The sequence below is a fragment of the Salvelinus sp. IW2-2015 genome, linkage group LG8, assembly GCF_002910315.2.
Source record: "Salvelinus sp. IW2-2015 linkage group LG8, ASM291031v2, whole genome shotgun sequence".
NCBI classification, from domain to species: domain Eukaryota; kingdom Metazoa; phylum Chordata; class Actinopteri; order Salmoniformes; family Salmonidae; genus Salvelinus; species Salvelinus sp. IW2-2015.
In genome coordinates this window covers 33682700-33702555 of record NC_036848.1, presented here as the reverse complement: position 1 = coordinate 33702555, position 19856 = coordinate 33682700, and the positions used below count along the sequence as shown (strand labels likewise).

The 19856-nt window shown below is 42.4% G+C and overlaps 1 protein-coding gene across 5 annotated transcripts in view; it reads right to left on the bottom strand.

Annotated features, from left to right (window-relative positions):
- The window catches only part of prkg1b (protein kinase cGMP-dependent 1b), a 155870-nt gene that overhangs the window by 39717 nt on the left and 96297 nt on the right, over window positions 1-19856 (bottom strand). For 4 of the 5 annotated variants that reach the window (XM_023993141.2, XM_023993140.2, XM_023993138.2 and 1 more), the window contains exons 4-5: window positions 6445-6550; window positions 4242-4305 (exon numbers count right to left, since the gene is read on the bottom strand). In XM_023993141.2, coding sequence (XP_023848909.1) covers window positions 4242-4305; window positions 6445-6550 — 170 coding nt within the window. Of the gene's footprint in view, window positions 1-4241; window positions 4306-4644; window positions 4703-6444; window positions 6551-19856 lie in introns of those variants that run through there. The other variant, XM_023993142.2, reaches the window with a different exon arrangement.

The window sequence follows — 19856 nt, the reverse complement described above, 5'->3', positions numbered from 1 at the left end:
TTCCGGCTACCCGGATAAAGCACTAAATAAACTTCAGTTAGTGCTAAATACGGCTGCTAGAATCCTGAATAGAACCCAAATATTTGATCATATTACTCCAGTGCTAGCCTCCCTACACTGGCTTCCTGTTAAGGCAAGGGCTGATTTCAAGGTTTTACTGCTAACCTACAAAGCATTACATGGGCTTGCTCCTACCTATCTTTCCGATTTGGTCCTGCRGTACATACCTACACGTACGCTACGGTCACAAGACGCAGGCCTCCTAATTGTTCCTAGAATGTCTAAGCAAACAGCTGGAGGCAGGGCTTCACCTATAGAGCTCAATTTTTATGGAATGGTCTGCCTACCCATGTGAGAGATGCAGACTCGGTCTCAACCTCTTCAGTAGGTCATATGATTGAGTGTAGTCTGGCCCAGGAGTGTGAAGGTGAACAGAAAGGATCTGGAGCAAGGAACCGCCCTTGCTGTCTCTGCCTGGCCGGTTCCCCTRTTTCCGCTGGGATTCTCTGCCTCTAACTCTATTACAGGGGCTGAGTCACTGGCGTACTGGTGCTCTTCCATGCCGTCCCTAGGAGGGGTGCGTCACTTGAGTGGGTTGAGTTACTGACGTGATCTTCCTGTCTGGGTTGGCGCCCCCCCTTGTGTTGTGCSMTGGCGGASATCTTRGTGGGCTATACTCGGCCTTGTCTCAGGATGGTAAGTTGGTGGTTGAAGATATCCCTCTAGTGGTGTGGGGGCTGTGCTTTGGCAAAGTGGGTGGGGTTATATCCTGCCTGTTTGGCCCTGTCCGGGGGTATCATCGGATGGGGCCACAGTGTCTCCTGACCCCTCCTGTCTCAGCCTCCAGTATTTATGCTGCAGTAGTTTATGTGTCGGGGGGCTAGGGTCAGTCTGTTATATCTGGAGTACTTCTCCTGTCTTATCCGGTGTCCTGTATGGATTTAAGTATGCTCTCTCTAATTCTCTCTTTCTTTCTTTCTCTCTCTCGGAGGACCTGAGCCCTAGTACCATGTCTCAGGACTACCCGGCATGATGACTCCTTGCTGTCCCCAGTCCACCTGGCCGTGCTGCTGCTCCAGTTTCAACTGTTCTGCCTGCGGCTATGGAACCCTGACCTGTTCACCGGATGTGATACCTGTCCCAGACCTGCTGTTTTCAACTCTCTAGAGATAGCAGGAGGCGTAGAGATACTCTCAATGATCGGCTATGAAAAGCCAACTGACTCCTGAGGTGCTGACTTGTTGCACCCTCGACAACTACTGTGATTATTATTATTTGACCATGCTGGTCATTTATGAACATTTGAACATCTTGGCCATGTTCTGTTATAATCTACACCCGGCACATCCAGAAGAGGACTGGCCACCCCTCATAGCCTGGTTCATCTCTAGGTTTCTTACTAGGTTTTGGCCTTTCTAGGGAGTTTTTCCTAGCCACCGTGCTTCTACACCTGCATTGCTTGCTGTTTGGGGTTTTAGGCTGGGTTTCTGTACAGCACTTTGAGATATCAGCTGATGTAAGAAGGACTATATGAAAAAATGTGATTTGTTCCACAATCCAGCCTCCATGTCACAAAGAAGCCCTTTGGCTTCCTTGGAGGAAAACATTACTACTTGAATGCCTAAGTAGTAGTTGTCTGCACGCACGCACACACAGACAGACGCTACAACYCTCCTCTGGATGCACATAGATAGATGTCTGCAGATTTTTGACTGAAATGATGAGTGACAGTAAGTAATGAGAAATCTCTGTGAGTCTTCAATGAAATGCCACGCATCACAGATGTTGATATAAAAATGGCTTTGCCTGAGGTTCCCGAATGTTCTCATTTGTAACCTTCAGAACTGAGTTTCCTCATTTAAATCACGATAAATACCATCTCTGAGCCTGATGTTAGTACAATGACTGTCTATTCTTTCAGGAAACACTGAAGCTAAACACTACTGTAGTTCGAGGCACAACACAGCACACATCCAGAGAGGATGGTGTTAACACTCAGGTTCAATAAGGAACGATTGATAACTACGCAATTAGCAATATGCCATTTTTACAATCACATTTTCATGTCTAGGCAAATCACCATGACAACAAACAAACTGGTCAAGGAGATTGTCTGCATTGTGTTGTTCCATGTTGAATACCATTCTTTGATCGTTCTGCAGGTGCATATAGTCTGATTGATTCTAGCGTATTCTGGTGGTGTCCACTCTTTAACTAAACGCACCCGCACACACATGCACGCACACATACACACACATTCGCAGTAAGCCAGCAGGCGTGGGTAATCTGCAGAGACCGAGCAGGCAGGATTACTGTAGATGTGCAGAGGAAGGGGGATCAGAGAGGGAGCCTGAGGGGAGAGGTTGGCCTGCCCTGGGCACTTCATGCCTGGGAAGAGCCCCTGCTCCCACTCCTACAGGGTAACCCAACTCCACCACGCTGCATGGCAGCACATTTATCATCAGCCCTCTTTGGAGCTCAATGCACTCAACTGTTTGAACATTCTGGGTTTTCCTCATGTTTTATTTCAGTCAGTCGGAGGGATAGTGTCTTGGTAACCAATAGGGCATTCTGTGTCTGAACATAGAAACAGAATATAAATTCTAGTTGTATGCATCTGAAACACCTAGGGAACTATGGAGTGGATTGTACGATTGTGATATGACTGCTCCTCAAATACTGTTTTATCATATGAAGTATAAATCAGACTTGTGTTTGCCCTTCGCATGTAATTCCTTTGTGGTTCTTTAAGGGCTGGGGAAGTCAGGGTGACTCAGAAGCAGCAGTTGGTGCCAATGAAAAACACTTTAACAAACAAAACATGGCAAGATAAATGCTATTGGTTGGTTTAGAAATAAGGCTGTGTGTTCGTAATGGAGCTAATCCTCTATTGATCCTATACACTAAGATAACAATGACATAATGTATTTGATTCCAGGTTGCATCACATCCGGACTAGTAACTGTGATTGGGAGTCCCATAGGGCAGCGCACAATTGGCCCAGCGTCGTCTGGGTTTGGCCGGGGTAAGCCGTCATTGTAAATAAGAATTTGTTCTTAATTGACTTGCCTAGTTACATAAAAGTTTATTATATCTTTTTTTTTTATACAAAAAAGAAGAAGAAATCCCCCTGTGATTTTTGTGCTAATACTTCATTTGACTTTGATAGAGAAAGCACGCCAGAAATGTATTTATGTGGTTTTCATTACCAAATGTTCTGTGGAAACTTTGGAAACGAGATACTGGGGGTCAAGTCATCCAATTAAAAACGAACATCAGAGAGCTCATTTGCTTGTTCTGGAATGAACGAGCTTAAAAATTGGAGGTGAAAGACTGTAGAGATACATTTTTGCATCCCTAATGTAATATGTCTGAGGTGCTTGAGTGGTCCCGAGGACCCCTTACCACAGTTTTGGGAACCATCTGCATGCCAGTAAATAATAAAAGGCTTAGCAATCTGCTCTGAGGATGGGATTACAACTATAATTGTTCCCTCTTACTCATAGATCTACGGCAAGAGGTCATTTAGAGTTAACAACCAGAAACTAGACACACTGTTGATAGCATTCTGATATTCTGATCAGAGCAAGAAAGATTTTCCGGTCCATGTGACCTGACTAGGAATGCTGTAAATCTGGGCTCTGGTTATAGTCTAATTTTGATATTTTTCCTGGTCATGTAACGTGGTCTCCTAATTATACACAGATATTATTGCAGTCAGAGTCAGACCAGAAGTTGACAGACCAGAGGTTGTCAGACCGTCAGACCAGAAGTTGACAGACCAGAGGTTGTCAGACCAGAGGTAGTCAGACCAGAGGTTGTCAGACCAGAGGTTGTCAGGTTGTCAGACCAGAGGTTGTCAGACCCGAGGTTGTCAGGTTGTCAGTGAGTTTTTACCTCAGGTTGTGTCTGGTGAGCTACTGTCTACAGATGAGACCTCAAATCAATTAAAATGTCTGTCAGCCCAGGACAGGAGACCTGAAAATCCTTGCCACTAGTATGAACATTGCAATGACTACAAATTGCAGTGTAGTTACATTTCCAGATAAACCTATTTTAAAGTGTGAATATCCACAGTATAATAATCATTAGGAGTTTTCCAGGACATCAATTCCTCATTATGTAATGATGTGGTTCATAAAAGAATTGCTCAATTACACAGTCAATGAAATAGACGTAAATCATCAGTACCCATTGCCACAAACACCGCTAATTTCAACCAGGACACCTTGGAAACTCACCTCTTCCATAACGTCGGCTAGCTTGCTGAGTATTTCTTCTGAAAGGCCTTGGAATGTTGGAACACTGTTGGGGAGAGGGAGCGAGAGTTAGCTATTTTGGAGAGTTCAGCCAGAAGGTGAAGCCAACAGTTCACGCTGTTCTCGCCTGGTGAACAGAACTAGGTGCTGTGGTGCTTTATGACTCACAAAGCACCGGTCACAACTGATAAATACGGTGTATTCACGAGGTTCACATCATCAATACTCTCTCTGTTGCCTATCTATCTCTTTAAGTAATCCAAAAGACCAATGTACTTGCAGAGCATGTATGCAGAATCTATGTAAAAGCCAGCACAGCAGGTTGCATGAAAGAGTGGAATCTGTATGACTGACAAAAGAGAGAGAAGATAAAACGGGTACATACATTTCACAGGCGTATGTATATAGGCACAGCTGTGGCGGCATACCAATTCTCGCACGTGCTTTAACCCTCCCCTAACACCAGCATCCTCTGAAGTGGGGAGAAGTTTGTGCAGAATCACCACAGTCGTAAGCCACAGCTCAATGTTCACATGTGGGTGACGTTAGTTTGTTTTTCTTTTCCTCTTTTACAACAGGACAGGGTTTTAGTTTAAGGTTGAGCCTGAGAGCAGCTGCCAATTATACTAAGCCTTCCTGGAGGCTCAAGGAGGCTTTCTTGGCAGATTCAAAGATATTTACATACCTCTGGCATGCTCTCTCCTCAACGAGAGAGACTTCACACGCACACACACACGTGGGCGGGCACATGCGTGGGCGCACACACACACACACACACGCAGGCGCACACACATGCACGCACAAAAAACAAAACAAACATGCTGGAACGCACACAAGGGCACAAACAAACACACACAATCTGTCAGTTTGACAACTTCCGAGTCTCTTCGAAAAACACAGTTGCTTGTTACCACGGAAACGATTCCTTGCGAAATGGATGCGTTTGATATTTGACATTCTATATTGAAGAGATGCACTGACAGAAGCTACTTCACAAATATTGTGACACAAAAGGTATCTTTTCTTACAAATTGAGTGCATTTTCAGAGATCACATTACAGGAGCCATTAAAAGTCAAACGACTTGATTGATTGTTTGAGACTTCCTCCCCTGTGCACCAGTCGGATGTAGCTGCCAGTGCATGGGGAGAAAGGCATCTTATTTTACCACTAAAAGCCAACTTCATCCAAATCAATTTCCTCTTTCCCTGCATGTGATATCATCGGGTCCAGAACTTCCAGTAAAGGGTACAAGCAGGGCCTCTGGCAGGAGAGATAGGTGCAACATTCTTCCTCAATTTTCTATTTCATTATGGAGACTGGAGCAAATTCCAGCCCTGGCCACTTACAGGCATTTTAAAGAGTCTGTGTATGAAAATCAGTACTTGAGGATGTGTTTGGAATGTGTTGTCTGAGTATTTGTGGTCAAACAGCTGTTGTGGACTTTCCATCTGAATCACTACAGTTGATCACTGGGTGGGAAATCTTCATTCGGGGATGACGATGTCCTTTGTTATTGCTACGGCACGCTAAGACTTGCCTGCTCGGAAAAGGGGGATTTCATCATCTACTGTATTGTGTATGTCTACTGAGAGTAAATATATTGGTCTGAGAGGGACGTCATGCTGTTTGTTGAAGAGCAGAAAACCCATTGGTAAGCCTACTATATATTAAACACAAAAACTAAGTTAAAAGTAGGCAGGTCTGAAGCTGAGAAAGAAAGGAAATGTGAAATCAATATGTAAAGTCTCAGCCAATGGGTTAGCATGGATTAGACTCAGCTGTGTGAACAGAAAGAGGAGAGTGATATCAAACATAGTATGATAATGATCAATAAACTGGTGTTTTAACAGTTCCAAGTGGTAACACATAGATTTAGTATAAAAGACCTGAAGTGCACAATCACCTGATGCTCATTTGAACATGCATCCAGCAAGTGTCTTTGTTGAACAGTGCACCCAGACATCAGTGACAGGAAACGGGAAGAGGGGGAAGGTGATTCTGTGACTGTCAGGGACAGTCACTCAAACCTCAGTCCTCGCTCGAATGGCATCTCAGGGGAGGTAGAGGACAGAGGGAGAGAAAGAGAGGGAGAGAAAGAGAAAGAGAGAGAGGGAAAGCGAGAGAGGGAAAGCGAGAGAGAGTGAGAGAGAGCGAGAGAGCGAGAGAAAGAGAGAGGAGCCCACCTCTTTAGAAACTCCATGTATTCGGCATGTTTGATGAGGCCCGTCCTCATCATAATGGTCTGGAAACACTGGCGGTCGATGGCCCATAACTTCACATTAGTGAGGGCTGAGAAAGAGACAGCAAAAAGACATTAGATAGAGAAAATAACAAGCTTTAAATGTCAGGATGCAATACCTCTCTTGGGTTGCCCCACAAACAGTCTCATATAATGGCAGAATATCAACAAAAATCGACAATATTCCATTTGCTCATTAACATTAAAATGTGAATCTAATTAAAAACCCGGTGCACTTGTATCACTTGATTACCGAATCTACTATATCTGCTAAACAAGATCATCAGACATACAGTATCCATGGCAACTCCTGTGGCTAAACCCAAGTCCAGCTATTTGGAACCTGGAGCAATAATCAAATCATACCATGACTTCCATGGCTAAGCATTGTCCAGTGAGTCAACAGGTAGCCTAGCAGTTAAGAGGGTTGGACCAGTAACCGAAAGATCGCTGGTTCGAATCCCCGAGCCAACTAGGTGACCAAATCTGCCGATGTGCCCTTGAGTAAGACACTTAACCCTAATTGCCCCTGTAAGTTGCTCTGGATAAGAGCATCTGCTAAATGACTAAAATGTAAAACATGGGTATACTCTCAAATCCTCAGCATGATTTAACACTGAGCACACAGAGAGATACCAAACTCCTAGACACCAACAAAAACTTCTGTTGACTGCTGTGTTAAATTGTATCAGTGAAGCCAAATTGATTTCCCTTAATGGATCATTATCTACGGTACACAGATTAAGGAGTCTTAGACTGGTTGAAGGACTAGAATAGCTGACAAACTATATCATTATTCATTACTCCGGTACAGCGATGGGAATATATAATGAGAAAGTTCAATGCACTTAGGGGGAATATCCCAAGTCCCCTTGGACCCTTGCAGTGTGACAAGACAAGGCATTTGCATGATGCTCCATCAGACTTATTGAATTGTTCATGGTTCATGTGACTGGTTGCTAGTAGCAAAATCCCCATTCATGTCTAAGTTCATCATTTATCTTTATTAGTTACATATCTATTACGGCATATCTTGAGTTACAACAAATATGGTAATATTAAAACATTTGAATAAAGTGAGTGAGTAAAAGTCCTGCTTATACAAATTGTGTTAAAAAAAAAAACAGGACAGCCTACTTCACCATTGATTTATGAGTGSTCTGTGCAGTTTGCTTTATATCAAGGCCAGTAATACCACACGGGAGTACTGTATCTTACTATAGATGAGAGAGAGCTGTAGTGTCCTAGTTAAGAACAGTGTCAGTGATTCCCACCGAGTGAACGTTTCCCCCTCTCCGACGACAGTAGTTTGCATCTCCGTATCAGTTACTTCTAGCCATGTCATAATATGTATGTAGTGTATAGTATGTACCTTCACTCATACATTTCTCCATCTCTATGGATCAATTGTTGGGTAAGTAGAAGATTACTCACATTATGTAAATAAGTCTTCATCCCAGGTTGAACAATTGTGTTATAGCTTTAAACCCCCCGTCCGTCCGGCCCCATGAAACCCATCACATATAGCATCCGTACAGCGTATGTCTGACAGGCAGAGAAGAAGAGYAGGAGGACTAGGGAACATTAGGGCTCAGTGCTCCATAAACCTTCACACTCGCTGAAGAAAGCACAATGTGCAGTGATGGAGGTGTTGATTATGGAACGACGATCATTGTGACTTGCGTGCTGGAACATAACGTATGGTTCAGGAAAGCAAAGATCCTGACGCTTACTGTATAGGCATTGTGCCTCAGACACACCGTCAACGACTGACAGACAATTCGTTCACTTGTTTGTTCCAGTTCACAGAACGCCCGTGGCCTCCGCTGTTTCACACTCCTAACACAGTAAAAAAAWAAWAAWAAWTWGAAAACACAGATGCAACATCAGTAAAGGTGGGATGCAAGGTGCCATCTCTGACCGTATGTCTGAAACTCTCCAAATAAACAAACAAACCAACCAGTTCCAATTTTGACGTTTCACATTACTCATCAAGGCAGTGGAATATGTTGCTTATTATACGAGTGAATAAAATAGAGAGATGGCGGCGTAAGCAGCTTAGCCCCTGATGATCATCAAATGGCAGGTTTATAAATAGACCACAGCTACATAAAGACCTCCATAGAAAATAACAACCCCTGACAGACACCAACAAATGCCAGCAATTTGGCATAAAACGATTTACCCCACGGTTCGCTCTCATCTGTAATTTCAATTAGGTTTTCAGACATGATAGAGCTGGGGAGTTCTGAGGTGCACAACCTGACCCGGACAGTGCCAATTAAAATGTCCAATTAGCATGCACCAAATAGCACAAAGACCCAGCTAACGTATTCAAAATATCACAGCGTTATTGAAATAAACCATACACATAACACACAATCAGCTCATTCAGTGCAAAGTGAAAACCTGACCTTGTGTTAAGACTGGTGTTTCATCTGCAGGGGAGTTGGCAAATTCAAAGTTCAAATTCAACTCATTTGTCAGGATCAGAACAGAAAGCGTTCCATCTGTCAACAAAGGCACTTGATTAAACTTGACAGAGGAAACCCTGGCATTGTTCTCTGTCAACACCTATTTTTCTCTCTCTCTCTCTCTCTCTCTCTCTCTCTCTCTGATGAATGGGAGACAGAATTTTAAATATTCAAAGACAACGGGAACAGGTTGCCTGCCTACAAGGTTTCTGTCAGGGACTGATTCACCTCTCCACCTTTCATTCCCAACTCTGCTTCATCCAGCATCCTCTGCAACAGATGCGATGAGGTCACAATTAAATATACTAAAATGTTGCTTTTCTTCCTGGAGTCAGCCTCCACTGCAATTTGTAAAGAATTTAAGAATAGTAAATTCTGCTAAGCAGGAGAGGATTAAAAACAGAAGAAAAAAAGACCGGAACCAAGGCGTAACAAAAGGTTTGGGCCACATAGAGGTAGACTATTATAATATTTATGGTGGAAAAAATTGCTAATGGATGGTAATCYCTATGTGCTTTGACTTGAGGTCCTATTCAAATGCTCTTCTCTCCGCCCAGCTATTGGAGAACGTGCCTTCATTCTGAGAGATTATCATTGTACTAACAAAGAACTTCATCAGCAATCAGCGTGTAATTAACTCCACCCGGTTTGTTTGTAGTAGTTGGCAGTTTATTATCCGTACAAAGAAAAATATACAAATACCCAGGCCCCTGACGAACAAAACAAACTTAAGCGACCAAAGAAATTATGCAAGCACAAACTGTAGCTTTAGTGCCCTCATTTTGAGTATGGAAATGAGACAAAATCAAAACAAAATGATAGTCAAAATATAATAGAACTCTTTCAGTACACTTAAGCCAAATACGGGTATTACTAAGACTTGTGGAACGAACAAGAAGGAAATMTAAATTTCAATGAGACATAGAAGCAACAACTAAAATTGGGACTTTGGCAGGAGTAGCTGTCTGCATGATAGATGATAGGGGTCAAACACCATCCTCTGCTGAGGTCCATCTCACTGCAGCTCCCTATCCCGGCCCACCACTGTCAGGCCCGGGATAAGGAGCTAGGGGAGATCCACTACACATGTGGCCCAAGCATCGTCCTCTAAACCCCTGACTTGGCATGTGAACCTTGTTTTTGTCCCTTGGTGTCAGAGAGGAATGATGGAGAGGAGGAGGAGGGGCAGAGCAGGGTCAATGACTCTCATCTGGATGTGATGGGCTGCTCTCACAACTCTCAGAAGAACTCTCAGAACAGCAGATGCTCCATAGAGGAATGTTTGAAAACTCTCCCTATCTTCCATGCAGAGTCCTGTCCTGGGAAGACTGCTTCTGAGAGGGGGAAAGCTCTTCTCACAAACAGTAATAAGGGGAAGGGATGTGTGAATGTGATGATGGCCAGGAGATATGGCCTTCCAAACAGCCCCAGTGGAGGGTAGGATGGTGAACCACTGCATGTCCCTCTGGCTGGTCCACTATAAACAGAGGAACCAGAAACATTCCACAGACTAACCTTTTAGCTGCAATAAAGTTGTATTATTGGGAATAGTTTAAGAATGTAAAAAAAAAWATACAATAATCTGTGTATGCTCATCAAATGAATGACAAACATTACATAACACAACCTAACTAGCTGTAATTAATATTCAGCCAATTCCTCAAGGAGAGAATGATGATTGACATTGCCTTGTGTTGGTAATAACAAAAGCCTTGTGCATGTTTCCATGTTTTACCTTCAAATCTCCATACGTCTCTACAACAATCTCCCAGACGATGGGTAAAGACGCTGATTATGCGTGAGCAGGGTGGGTGCGTCCGTGTTTTCAGACAGTGGAAGGATTTCACTCTGGAAGTAATTACAACTGTCTCATTACATTTTTCTGCTATGATAAACACGCTCTCTACCATAATAATACTGCTGGCTAAGAGCGAGCACAAAGTAAATGTGCATACATCTTTTATCATCTGTACCGATCCAGGTCATGAATATTCTACAGTGGTGATCATAAAAACTGAGGTAATCTTGCAGATTCTAAGCCTCACAAAAAAAATGAAAAGAATGACAGCGACGCCCAAGCAGTCAACTTTTGATGTTGCCGATTGCTGACATTTGACCTTTTTTTGGAAGTCTAGGGAACTACAACGTTTACCCAGATAAGCACCACATTCCCATAGAAACCTGGTAGTACCAGCATACTTAAAAAACGTACGCAATCTTAAATGATGTTTCCAGTATACCTCGTTATGTATCATCTCCATACTCATATGCTACAACATGCTGGAAGAGAGTAGCAGACATTGCTACAACACTAAATGATTCAACTGACTTAACATTAAAGCACCTCATTTCAGACCAGACGTCTAAAAGTCACAGTACAAACCACAGCAAACCTAAGGACAGAGAGAAGAAGAGAAAGACAGAGAGTTATCAGTCTAGTTAAAATCAGGGCACATCCCTCTATTGATTGTTCCTCTGGTAATGTTATTCTTGGCTGAATACAACAAATTACTGCAGGACCCCTGGCAGTCAGATAGCCAATTCGTCATTCTTATTAAATAGGACGTCAATTAAACTGTGAGCATTTAACTACCTGGACTTTTCTATTAGCAGTTTCTATTAGCTGGCCAACGTTTGAGAAAACAAGTAGCTCAAACTTCAATCAAACTTTCTTCATGAAATGGGACTTAAACAATTAAAGCCTATGAGCAGGAAAGAGATGTGACGTACAGTACCAGTCAGAAGTTTGGACACACCTACTCATTCAAGGGTTTTTCTATATTTTGACTATTTCTACGTTGTAGAATAATAGTGAAGAGATCAACACGATGAAAGAACACATATGGAATCATGTAGTAACCAAAAAAGGGTTAAACAAATCCAAATATATTTTATATTTGAGATTCTTCAAAGTAGCCACCCTTTGCCTTGATGACAGCTTTGAACACTCTTCGCATTCTCTCAACCAGCTTCATGAGGTAGTCACCTGGAATGCATTTCAATTAACAGGTGTGCCTTGTTAAAATTAATTTGTGGAATTTCTTTCCTTCTTAATGCGTTTGAGCCAGTTACGTTGTGACAAGGTAYGGGTGGTATACAGAAYATAGCCCTATTTGGTAAAAGACCAAGTCCATATTATAGCAAGAACAGCTCAAATAAGCAAAGAGAAATGACAGTCCATCATTACTTTAAGACATGAAGGTCAGTCAACGCGGTAAATTTAAAGAACTTGTAAAGTTTCTTCAAGTGCAGTCACAAAAACCATCAAGSGCTATGAAGAAACTGGCTSTCATGAGGACTGCCACAGGAAAGGAAGACCTAGAGTTACCTCTGTTGCAGAGAATAAGTTCATTAGAGTTAACTGCACCTCAGATTGCAGCCCAAATAAATGCTTCACAGAGTTCAAGTAACATACACCTCAACATCAACTGTTCAGAGGAGACTGTGTGAATCAGGCCTTCATGGTCAAATTGCTGCAAAGAAACCACTACTAAAGGACAGCAATAAGAAGAAGAGACTTGCTTGGACCAAGAAATACGAGAAATGGACATTAGACCGGTGGAAATCTGTCCTTTGGTCTGATGAGTCCAAATTTGAGACTTATGGATCCAACCGCCGTGTCTTTGTGAGACACAGAGTAGGTGAACGGATGATCTCTGCATGTGTGGTTCCCACCGTGAAGCATGGAGGAGGAGGTGTGATGGTGTGGGGGTGCTTTTCTGGTGACACTGTCGGGTGATTTATTTAGAATTCAAGGCATACTTAACCAACATTGCTACCACAGCATTCTGCAGCYATACGCCATCCCATCTGGTTTGCGTTTAGTGGGACTATCATTTGTTTTTCAACAYGACAATGACCCAACACACCTCCAGGCTGTGTAAGGGCTATTTTACCAAGAAGGAAAGTGATGGAGTGCTGCATCAGATGACCTGGCCTCCACAATCACCCAACCTTAAACCAATTGAGATGGTTTGGGATGAGTTGGAACGCAGAGTGAAGAAGCATTCCAGGTGAAGCTGGTTGAGAGAATGCCAAGAGTGTGCAAGGTGTCATCAAGGCAAAGGGTAGCTACTTTGAAGAATCTCAAATATAAAATATATTTGGATTTGTTTGACAGTTTTTGGTTACTACATGTATTATTCCATAGATTCGATGTCTTCACTATTATTCTACAATGTAGAAAATAGTTAAAAAAACAAAAAACCTTGAATGAGTAGGTTTGTCCAAACTTTTGACTGGTACTGTATATGATACACTAAGTTAAGAACACACCTTTGACCTTTTACCTATGGTTTAAGAGATTATACACGAGCAAAGGAGGGTATAATCCCCGGTCCCGGTAGCCCGTCATAAATAAGAATTTGTTCTTAAATGACTTGCCTAGTTAAATAAAGGTTTAACTTTTTTTTTTAAACATTAAAAAAAATACATACATGAAGGGACAGGGATATGCATCTGCCAGTCTGAGAGGAATGTCAAGGTGAGAGTCACAGCGACAACTCCACGCTGACATCTGGAGCAGTTTCTTTACTGTCACTGAGGGACCACGGGCACGACAACCTGGGARGTCTGTCCGTCTGTCCCGGTAGATAGGGTCTCTTACTGTCACACCTCACAGTGCTCTCGAATTTAATGGTCACGTTTAGTTAATGGTGCTGCTTAGAATATCCATAAGCCACAGCGTAAACACGGACGGAAAAACACACGCTCGTGCACACAGACTACACACAGACTACACACAGATAGACAAACAGACACAGATTGAAATTCTTGGAGAAGCTTGTGATGGGCTTACCTTAAAGGAAAATTCCTCCCCAATTTTTTTGGTATTTGTTTCAATAGTCCAATGTTGATATAGTCCCAAAATATTTTGAGTAGAGTTGGTTTGATTTGCACCCACTTTTGCCCTCAGAACAGCCTCAATTCGTCGTGGCATGGACTCTACAATGTGTGAAAAGCATTCCACAGGGATGCGGGCCCATGTTGACTCCAATGCTTCCCACAGTTGTGCCAAGTTGGCTGGATGTCCTTTGGGTGGTGGACCATTCTTGATCCACACGGGAAAACTGTTGAGTGTGAAAAATCCAGTTCTTYTCATTCTCAAACCGGTGTGCCTGGCACGTACCCTGTTCTAAGGCACTTCAATCTTTTGTCTTACCCTCTGAATGGCACTCATACACAATTCATGTCTCAATTGTATCAAGGTTTAAGAATCCTTCTTTAACCTGTCTCCTCCCCTTCATCTACACTGATTGAAGTGGATTTAAAAGTGACATCATTAAGGGATCATATCTTTCACCTGGTCAGTCTATGTCATGGAAAAAGCAGGTGTTCCTAATATTGTGTACACCTTTCAGAATAAAAAAAATACAGCTGTATTTCTGTATTTTTAAAGGTATATATCTTGACAACTTGATTGCTGACATGCAAAACATTTAGGGACTATATCAACAATGGACTACTGAAACAAATGGCAAAATATAGTTTTTGGGAGGAGTTTTCCTTTATCTCAATAGGAAAAGTTGACCTTAATAAACAAAAGTTTGATTTCTTTGTAAAGGGAGCTCATCCAATCATCACCGTGCACTGAGAGTGAACCTCACTGTGGCGAAATGTAACGAGCGTCACAATAAGCCTCAACATGCACATCCGAGAGAGGAGATGTCAATTTAGTCCAACAGTCATATCAGATCAATATGTCCTCAAATATTCATTTTCACAGAGTCGCGGAATATTATAGAAACATCTCAAAARGGCCGTTTCATTCCATTCACTTTCTAATGAATGCTATTTTTCAATTAAAAAGAGAATACCAGACCAAAGCTATCACTTTGAGAGCAGACGGTGCAGAACAGAGGGAGAGAACTGGGGACTAAATTCAATTCAGAGGGAATTACTCTTCCCCAAAGACAGATTGTGCTTCTGTGGGTGACGTGCTCCTCGTCTCTGAACACAAGCAAACAGGTGACACAGWCACAGCAGAAGACTTCTTTTACACAAAATGACTTTCCTTCAAAAACAAAAACATTAAACAAACATTATCTCCTACGAGCATGTGGAAGGAAGTGATACTTTATGTCCTGTGGTGAAACAGAAAAACAAAGAACTGGAAACATAGAAATGTGGAGTATAGACTGGGGAACATACTGCATCTATGGAACTCCTGTATAAAAGGACTTTGTAAAGAAGTTTGTAAAGGAATTCCAAAATGTGTCAAATGAAGAGGTGAAAATGAAAAGGATAGTGTACACATTTGTTTTTTAGGACAACCAAGGCCCTCTATCCTGTACTGAACATCACCCATTTCCTTGCTTTCGGAGAAGTCATTGAAAAGCTTTGGGAAAATGTCTTATGACAGGTGTGACGATAAGATGGAGCATTTCATCAAATGACCATTGGTCAGGGTTGACGTCTCTTGAAAAGGTCAATGACGAGTAGGTAAAGGTAAGGTGCTTATATGAAAGAAACATGCACAATGCTAAGTACTAAGCAACAAAATCCCCTTACATAACTTGGCTTTTTCACAAATTCCTTACCTTCCCTCAGGCCTGCATGCCCTTATTCAATAAGCAAAGTCAAACATGGCCTCTTAACTGAGTCCCGTTCTCTTAATTCCTTAAAAGACATCTAATCTGCGTAGGCCACCCACATACCACTGGCAAATCACTTGGCAGCAACATCAGTAGCTAGCCTTGGCTAGAAAGGAGGCCATGCTCCTATGCCAGGAGTCTGTAGTGTATATTATACTGTGGTGTGCAGCAATGGAGTAAAGTTCAGGACGTTACTCAAGAGGTGAGGTGACTGACATTATTAATAATCCAACTAGCATACTGTGAATGTAGAGTACTTTAGAGCACATTTTCAACCCTGTCACATACTTCTGACTTTTTCACACCTATTCTCTCAGTCTCTGTCAATTTGTCTCTCTCTCGAGCTCTGTCTTTCCTCACAGTGTGTTCTGTCTCCAACACGCACATGTGAGCGAGTGAGTGCACGCGCGCACGACCTGCTACTCCAACCAGACCTGCGACTCCAACCCCAATTAGGGACTGTCAGTCTTCTCAGACAGAGGCATCGGCTCTCTTCCCATATGTGACTCCCCACAGTACGGAAGATGCTGCAGCCTGGATATTTTCAGGCCCAGGCATTCCTGGATAGGGACTCATTGAATTGTGAAGGCATCAAGTGATGAGCGCTGCCTGACAACTCTCTGTTCTAACTGTGAGGAAACTATAATCAGACTGGAGTTATTCTGACCAATCCCACGTGGTCACTCATTACCCCTGGCAGGCTAGGATCCAACGGCTTCTCGTGGTTAGAGAAAGGAATCATCCATAGAAATAATGTTTTTAATAAGGGAGAAATGCCTTAATAGCCACAGGAGATGACACTTCCACAGGAGATGACACTTCCACAGGAGATGACACTTCCACAGGAGATGACACTTCCACAGGAGATAACACTTCCTGAGATGTTTTATTTAAAGTTACAGATACAAGGCCTCCCGGGTGGCGCAGTGGTCTAGGGCACTGCATCGCAGCGCCAGCTGTGCCACCAGAGACTCTGGGTTCGCGCCCAGGCTCTGTCGCAGCCGGCCGCGACCGGGAGGTCCGTGGGGTGACGCACAATTGGCCTAGCGTCGTCCYGGTTAGGGAGGSTTTGGCCGGTAGGGATATCCTTGTCTCATCGCACACCAGCGACTCCTGTGGCGGGCCAGAGGACGCATGGCTTTCGACCTTCGTCTCTCCCGAGCCCGTACGGGAGTTGTAGCGATGAGACAAGATAGTAATTACTAACAATTGGATACCACGAAATTGGGGAGAAAAGGGGGTAAAATTTAAAAGAAAAAAATACAAAGAAAAAGAAAAAGTTACAGATACAGAAATATTCAAATAATTTCTGATATTTCTAAGGTTAAAAAAACATGATTAGGGGTTGTGGARTGTTATGACTATGTATCCACTGAATTGCTGGAATAAGGAGGTCTGAACTAAAGTATAGTCATTCTGCCACAGATAAGGAGCTGACAAACTTAGCACAACATTCCTCAGCCTACAGAGTGCACTGTAAAAAATGCTGGGTTGTTTGGTTGACCCAACTGGTGGGTTGCAGGCGTTGGGTCACTTAGTTGGGTTGTTTTCTATAAAAACTGCTGGGTTAATGATGCTGGGTTATTGAGATATGACCCAGTGGGTCATGTCAGAAGACTGGAGGTGTAGTTTTGTAGGGGCGTGGCTTTCAGAGAGTTTTTTTAGCCAGCCATGAGAGTAAATGTCATTCCTGTTCATCTGTTCTGTTGTATAGCTATCACATGTTAAGGTCGAAAACATTGACATTTTTGTAGCTTCTATTAAGCTTACAGAAGTGTATGAGTTCCATAAAAGCCTATGTAAATCCATTGTGGGATACAACACGGTGGTGTACCTTATATAATATGTAATTAATAATCTTAGTATTGTAGAAGAATGTGTAAAACACAACAAAAACATAAGGAAACTTTGAATTTGCAGTATGTAAACTTAACACGATAAACAGGAACGACATTTATTACTCGCAGGTGGCCAACAAAATATATKTTTWAAAAAATGAACCCTAATAAAACACACCTCCTTGAAAGTAACTTAAGGATGACATTAAAAAAGACCCAGCTGCTKGGTCCATCCAGCATGAGAGTAAAAAATATGCAACTGATGATTAAATTAACCCATGTTTGGGTAATCCCAACAACCCAATATGTTGGGTTATTCACACTGGCTGGATCAAAACACACAGAGTACAGACCATTCTGTCAGAAGGACTGTATCAGAAGAACAGTATTGCCATAGATATTTTCCTTATTTAATTGCTGTGCATTAAGTGGATCAAAGGACTCTGTAACCAGGTAACCCCTTCAAAAATCCAAGGAAATGAAAGCTATAAACCCTCTACATGTTAAAGAGAAATTTCCATCTGATTTCATCACTCACAGCTCTTCTAAAATCACATATTCATGACAAACTATCCCCCGCCCACACTAACCTTGCTTAAATGAACACTTGAAAGGGTTCCTCCCCAGAGGGGGAAGGGTTAATAACACATATTCACACATCCATCCATATATCACCCCCCCCCCTCACCCTCACCTCACCACCTCGCAAAATACGTCACAGCTTCCCCCCTCACCGACACAAGCATCCAAGCTGTCAAGAGACACAGCCTAACCACGATCCTCGCCTTTCTTTGGCACCTGTGGCCTGAAGAGTCAGCCTGAAATAACTAACAATCACTGTTCCTCCATTAGCTGGGAATTGGGCCTGTTCTTATCTGTGGTTGAATATAACCTGAGAGGGTCTGTGACTGCGTGTGTAATTCCTGTGGCTAAGGGGTCATCTCAGCAGAGGTGTGTGTTTGACAGTGTGTAATGCAGAATCTGTGACTGTGTTACTCCTAAGCCTGCYGCTAAAGGGCCATCTGTGTGTGCTGGAAGTCAGTGTGTGCTCCATCTCCTGCTTGTCAACCCTTTCATCCCGAACGAACACACCATGTGTGCTCTGGAGCCTTCCTGAGAATCTCCATGGCAACTAATTGAAATGGTTCAGCACACCTCAAACATCACAAGACAAAGGATTTCATAATGTCCTAAAATTATTTCTGTGTTTAGAAACAGATAAGAAAAGCATTCCTGCATCATTATTTTGTTGAAATATAATTTGATCTCTGAGAAATTAAGCTAATCGATTGCACCCAAATTMGCAATTTTAATGTGTAGGGTCAATAGTTAGGTTTCCATTGAACTGGCGACATATTTTCATGTGAATATTCTAAAATCCGCACAAAGAAAATATGCACATTTTCCCACCAGTGTGTTTCCACCAAACTAAGTTGTTGCAGATACAAATCATTGCGTGATGACGTAGTGCACACAAAATGTACCATTTCACTTAGGTTTTAATGTACAAGTTCAATGTGTTTTCATCGCATTTTCAACTCAACCGATTGTTTTGTCACAAAAATGTTGCGTTAAATCGCAAATGTGWCCATAAACTGCTTACAGGGAAAGGAAACCATGTAATTCTGTAATTTGGGTGAACTATCCATAAAAAAAAAAAAACTAACAGCAGGAACAGCACCATCTAGTGGTCAGAACCTGGTAATATCAGCATGTAGGATGGGACATAAACCTAACAACTTCAATGACTAATTTCTCTGAAGAAGGACAAAAAAAGCACCACCAAATTCACTGAGAATACATTACATAGGATGAAGAAACAATACTGGTAGCCGCAGCTCCACACTACTTGTCAAACATAGAGAACTGATACTGTATACTCGTTGTGGCTGTCATTGTTTGCTGAAATGACATGGAATGACCCGACTGGGGAATAAACAAGGAATATCTATCTATTCACTCCACTGAGGGTAAATATTACATTATCTCATTAAGAGCACTTAACAGATAAACATAGTCATGTAGCTAAAAGGATCGGTGTTGCGAGGAAAGAGGAAAAAGGGAGGAGTGAGTTCAACAGGGAGATACAGCGATGCAAAGGAAATCATCATCTAATCTGAGCCTTGAGGGTGTACTAGCTAATGAACTAGCTAATGTACTAGCCTTGAGGGTGTACTAGCTAATGTACTAGCCTTGAGCATTCACAGTGATGTGGTACACTGTATGAAGCGAAAGCCAGTTGGATGGATACATGAACAGTAACATTTTCAACAGCTGTAAAGTGCAAACATGTTCAAACTTCTTACACCTGGAGAGAAAGTAACGTTCTGAAGGAGGGAGTGTAAAACAAATGGAAATGTAAGCCCAGATGTTACCTCTGACCTCTCATCCAGCCAGCATCCACTGAGCACAGACATCAATTGAACGTCTATTCGACAACGTTGGTTAAAC